This window comes from Numida meleagris, chromosome 15 (assembly GCF_002078875.1).
Source record: "Numida meleagris isolate 19003 breed g44 Domestic line chromosome 15, NumMel1.0, whole genome shotgun sequence".
Lineage (NCBI taxonomy): Eukaryota > Metazoa > Chordata > Aves > Galliformes > Numididae > Numida > Numida meleagris.
In genome coordinates, this window is record NC_034423.1 from 11289 (window position 1) to 16331 (window position 5043).

The window sequence follows — 5043 nt, forward strand, 5'->3', positions numbered from 1 at the left end:
GTGCTGGAGGATTTAGGGGGAGGTTAACAGGAGGGTCTTGTGGGGTAACTGGGGTAATTCTGGGAACTGCAGAGAATGCCAGTGTTCCTATGAGACTCGCGTACCCCCTATACTATCTATGGGGATCCCAGTAATCCCCTGGAACTACAAATGGGGGAGCACCCAGCAGGCAATGGGGGTCTGTGGTGGATCTGGGAGGGGCAATACGAGGGTCTTAAGGTGCAATGTTGGGTGTTTATGGGGAGGTAATGGGGGGTCTGGGGGTGTTCTGACCCCCCACCCCCAAAGGTGTTCCAGCGCCGCATGGATGGGAGCACAGACTTCTGGAGGGGGTGGGAGGAGTACGTCCACGGCTTCGGGAACATCTCCGGGGAGTTCTGGCTGGGTGAGGACTCCAAAATCGGGGTCACTGAGGTCTGGGGTGGGGGGGGAGATGACAGCTGGGGTGGGGATGGCTGGCGGCTGCAGGACGTGGGACAGAACCCCACTGGGATGCAGGGTGGGATCCCAGATGGGTGTGTGGGGTGGGGGGGTGTGGGGCAGGACCCCAGGTGCGTTTGTAGTGTGGGGATGATGACGATGGCTGTGGGATGTGGGGCAGGGAACGCGGCGCTGCACACACTGACAGCCACTGGACCCACGGAGCTGCGCGTGGACCTCCGGACGCCGTCGGACAGCGCCTTCGCCCGTTACCGGGATTTCGCCGTCGGCGGTCCCGAGGACAATTTCCGCCTCCACCTCGGGGCCTACAGTGGCACAGCTGGTGTGTGGGGTGTGCTGTCCCATATGTGGGGCAGTGGGAGGTCCAGGGGGTATTAGGGGTACCTTGACCCATGGGGGGGCTCTTGGGGATGCCCAGATCGTGGCGGGGGGATCCTGGGGAGAATAGAAGGTCCCTTTGCCCATGACGAGGGGGCCTTGCAGGGGTCTTTGAGATCACTGACCTGTTGGGATCTCTCAGGGATCTCCAGACCTCGGGGAGCCCCTGAGGGTTCCTGGGGGGCTCTGCCCCACAGGGTGGTCTCTATGAGGACCTGGGGGGTCTGTGGCTCATCCTTGGGGCTCTGAACCCTATGTGGCTGTCCTGGAGGGCTCTCTTTGGGGGCCCCCATAACCTTGCTGTGGGTCCCACAGGGGATGCACTGTCCTACCACGCTGGGAGCCCTTTCTCCACACGGGACCACGACCCCCGGGGCCGCCCCCGGCCCTGCGCCGTCGCCTACACCGGAGCCTGGTGGTACCGCAACTGCCACTACGCCAACCTCAACGGGCGCTATGGGGTGCCCTACGACCACCAGGTACGGCTATGGGGCTGTGGGTTATGGGGGGCTGTAAAAGGGCCTATGGGGGCATATAAACAACCCGGTGGGATGGGAGGGAGTCACAGCAGGGCCATAGGGGTCATAAAAGGTAAGTATGGAGGGACATAAAGAGGTCTGTGGGAATATAAAAACACCCCCATGGGCCAGAGTGGGGTCACTGTGGGGCCATGGGGGTTGTTAGGTGGGGTAAATATGGGGGGCTACCCCACACAAGGGCCCTTTAGCCCCATGTCTCTCCTGTATGAGTATGGGGCCCTATACGAGTTGTAGAAGCTGCAGCAGGGGAGGGGATACTTTGCGGCTCCCTGTAGGGCCTATATGTGTCTATAGGGTTGCTGTAGGTTTCCTATAGGGTGTGACTGGTCCCCCTCCCTCTCTGCAGGGCATCAACTGGTATCCCTGGAAGGGCTTCGAGTACTCCATCCCCTTCACAGAGATGAAGCTGCGGCCGCAGCGTGACTGAGAGCACTAGAAAGGTTGTGGGGCGCAGCGGAGCCTTTATGGGGGTCAATAAAGCTGCGAGTAACCAGCACTGCCCCACGCATCCCACACATTGGGCTCAGGAGCTATAGGGTGGGCAGGGCACGAGGCGCACGTGGAACGGGGCACAGCGCAGCACGGTGCCGGCGGTGACCCCCAGGTGGGGCAGAGCCCCGTGAGGTGGCGGTTCCAGGCGGAATCGCTGTAGGATGTGCCCCAAAAACACGAAGAGCTCTGCCCGAGCCAGTGCCTCCCCCACACACGAGCGTGCCCCACAACCGAAGGGCAGCAGTGCTCGCCATGGGGCCCCTGGCTGCAGGAACCGCTCTGTGGGGCAGAACAGGGGTCAGAGAGTGGGGGTAGGGGGAGGAACCCACCCTGGAGTTCAGGGCCTATGTCTGTGGGGTTGATCCACACGTACCAGGCAGGAACTCATCAGGGCGGTCCCAGATCTTGGGGTCGTGGTGTGCGGCAAAGAGGTTTGGGATAATGATGGATCCTGCAGGTACCGGGATTCCTGCAATGCTGGGAAGGAACATAGTGCAGCTGGGATGGACTGGGAGAGGCTACAGAGGCCAGCTAGGATGTACTGCGGCTAGCCCACACTGGTCTGTATGTCCCCATACTGGTTTTACTGGCTGTACCTAGAGTAGCGCCGGGCACAGTGGGGCAGCGCGAGGGGTGCAGGGGGACGCAGGCGGAGGGTCTCGGTGACGGTGGCACGGAGCAGCGGCAGTCGCCCCATATCCCCCGGCTTTGGGGTCCCCGTGGGGCCCAGCACCTGGCGCAGCTCCGCACGCACCTGGTCCTGCACCTGGGACAGGGGACACATGTCAGAGCGTGCCACCAAGCGTTACATGGGGTCACCCGTGGGGTGGCCCTCCCCTGCATGGGGACACAGACATCGGTGTCACACAGATGTGACAAGGACACAGCATGGAGGTGACACAGGTGTGACGCGGTGTCACCTGGGGGTGGTGCAGCAGGAAGGCCACAGCCCACAGCAGAGCCGCTGCCGTCGTTTCAGTGCCACCGATGAAGAGATCCACGAGGGCCATGTGCAGGCGGTCCCCCCCCAGCGGCCCCATAGGGACAGCGGGGTCCCCCCCCAGCAGCGCCCCCAGCACCGTGTCCCCTGGGGGGGAGGCACAGCCCTGCAGGGACACATGTGTCACTCCCTGGGGCTGTGTCCCCCCCGCCCCGTCCCCATGCCCCCATGTCCCTACCTGGTGGCACCGGATCTGGGTCTCCACGAAGGCGTCACGGCGCTCCACCAGGCGCAGCAGCTCCCGCAGCCCTGGGTTGGGCAGCGCCTGTGGGGCACAGGGACCCCCCCCAATGCCCTACAGACCCCCCTGAACTCATAGGGACTCCATACCCCCTCCCAGCCCCATACAGACCCCATAGACCCTTTCCAACCTAAGACAGCCATAGAGAAACCCCCAACCCCATATAGACCTCATAACACCCTTCCAGAGCTCTATAACCTCTTTAAGCCCCATACAGACCACCCCCAGCCCCATATATAACCCTTCAAGGCAATATAGCCCATCCTCAGTATAGACCTCTGAAACACCATATGAACCTATACCACCTGTTCCCACGACCATATCCCCCCTCCCCAGCCCCACATTAGTCCCATACGCCCTGTAGGGTCGTGTAGGGCTCACCCTTAGCGGGGGCAGCACATCCAGCGCCTGCACACTGGCCCGGCCCCACACTTCCAGCAGTTCCACCACACAGCGCGTGAAGGAGCGCACCTCCGCCTCGGGGGGCATCTGTGGAGCACAGGGCTTGGATTCATCCCACAGGGACACCTGGGTCCCCCCAAAGACTTTTGAACCCAGAGGTACGTGGTCATTTGGGTCCCTCTAGTGGTGGCTGGGTCCCCAAATGGACTCCTCAACACTTGTGTCCCCTCGAGTGGCACCTGGACATCTCAGCCCCCCTGTAGTGACACCTGAGTCCCGCCGCTCCCCCAGGTGACACCCAGACCCCACATCCCCCCGGTGTCCCCACCAGGTCCCCGAAGGCGAGGCGGCAGATGGTGCTGCAGGTGTGGAACGCGAACGCCTCAAACAGGTCCACTGGGGCAGCCCCGTAAGAGCTCAGCTCCTGTGGAGCAGGAAATGGGGTCACTGAGGGGGTGCGGGTGCCCCACAGGGGGGTCAGGGTGAGTCAAGGGGACAGGCAGCGTGGCCCTGGGAATTATGGGGTGGGTGGGCCCCGCGCTGGGGTGCTCACCTGGCACAGTGCCCAGCCCTGCAGCTCCAGGAGGGGCTCCAGGTGCCTCACGGCCCGCGCCAGCGCTCCCCGTGTTGCCCCCCGCTGCCGTCGCCACTCTGGGGACGCGTCCCCCAGCGCCAGGTCCTGGCCCCCCCGTGACACCAGGGACGCTGTGGGGTGGCACCCACGTCACCCTGGCACCCATGGGATCTCCCAGAACCCCTCAGACAGCCATAGGGAACGCTGGGGACCCATCCAGAGTCCCCCAGGCACCCACTGGGACCCCTCCAGCACCCACGAGGACTATTAGAGACCCTCCCCACCCAAAAAAAAACCATCAGGACTCAACCAGACCCCTTCAGAGATTGTGCGGACACCCCTCAGAGACCCAACAGGGACCTGTAGGGACTCCCCTCCACCCAAAACCCATGGGGACCCCTCAGAACCCAAGCAGACACCACTTAGAACCCCCCTCCCCCAGAAACCTTCAGACACCTGTGAGGACCCCCCCTGAACCCCCAGACTCCCTCAGATACCCATAGAGACCTTTGGGGTCTCCTCCGCCCCCCGCACAGACTCTCCAAGAACACCAGCTCCTCCAGACACCAGTACAGACTCCTAGGAACCACCCCTCTCCCCAGACACTCACTAGGACCCCCTCCTCCCTCTCCCCAGAAACCCCAACTCATCCAGATACCCATAGGGCACCCCCCTCCCACTCCCCCCCAAAAAAAACACCCAGACACCCATTGGGACCCTAACCCTAACCCTCCCCAGAACCACAAACCCCAAAGAATCCCCCTTGAAGATTCACCCCAAACACTCATGGAGACCCTCCCCCAATCCCCTATAGCCCCCCCATACCCAGGTAACTGTGGGGGCGTCCCACGAAGTCCCCCCAGCGCCGTGCCAGTGCCTCACGGATGGCGCCTGCAGAGCTCAGCACCACCACCTCTGGGGGAGGGGGGCAAAAAATGGGTAGGTTGGAGGGAAGGGACCCCCATGGGGACCCTGA

The 5043-nt window shown here is 62.9% G+C and overlaps 2 protein-coding genes across 4 annotated transcripts in view; one reads left to right on the forward strand and one right to left on the reverse strand.

Annotated features, from left to right (window-relative positions):
- TNXB (tenascin XB) overlaps nt 1-1851 on the forward strand; it is a gene marked incomplete at its 5' end in the record, with an annotated part of 13136 nt that extends 11285 nt beyond the window's left edge. Inside the window, 4 exon segments of the mRNA XM_021413458.1 lie at nt 289-385; nt 602-763; nt 1135-1298; nt 1705-1851. Of these exon segments, the coding sequence (XP_021269133.1) occupies nt 289-385; nt 602-763; nt 1135-1298; nt 1705-1785 (504 nt within the window).
- Nucleotides 1800-5043, reverse strand: part of LOC110406665 (steroid 21-hydroxylase) — a 4399-nt gene continuing 1155 nt past the window's right edge. Inside the window, exons 2-10 of one of the 3 annotated variants that reach the window (XM_021413455.1) lie at nt 4893-4983; nt 4047-4198; nt 3822-3917; nt 3473-3580; nt 3029-3099; nt 2771-2956; nt 2447-2616; nt 2224-2327; nt 1800-2129 (exon numbers count right to left, since the gene is read on the reverse strand). In XM_021413455.1, coding sequence (XP_021269130.1) covers nt 1830-2129; nt 2224-2327; nt 2447-2616; nt 2771-2956; nt 3029-3099; nt 3473-3580; nt 3822-3917; nt 4047-4198; nt 4893-4983 — 1278 coding nt within the window. In that variant the 3' untranslated portion in view covers nt 1800-1829. Of the gene's footprint in view, nt 2130-2223; nt 2328-2446; nt 2617-2770; nt 3116-3472; nt 3581-3821; nt 3918-4046; nt 4199-4892; nt 4984-5043 lie in introns of all 3 variants that reach the window. The other 2 variants (XM_021413456.1, XM_021413454.1) reach the window with 2 other exon arrangements.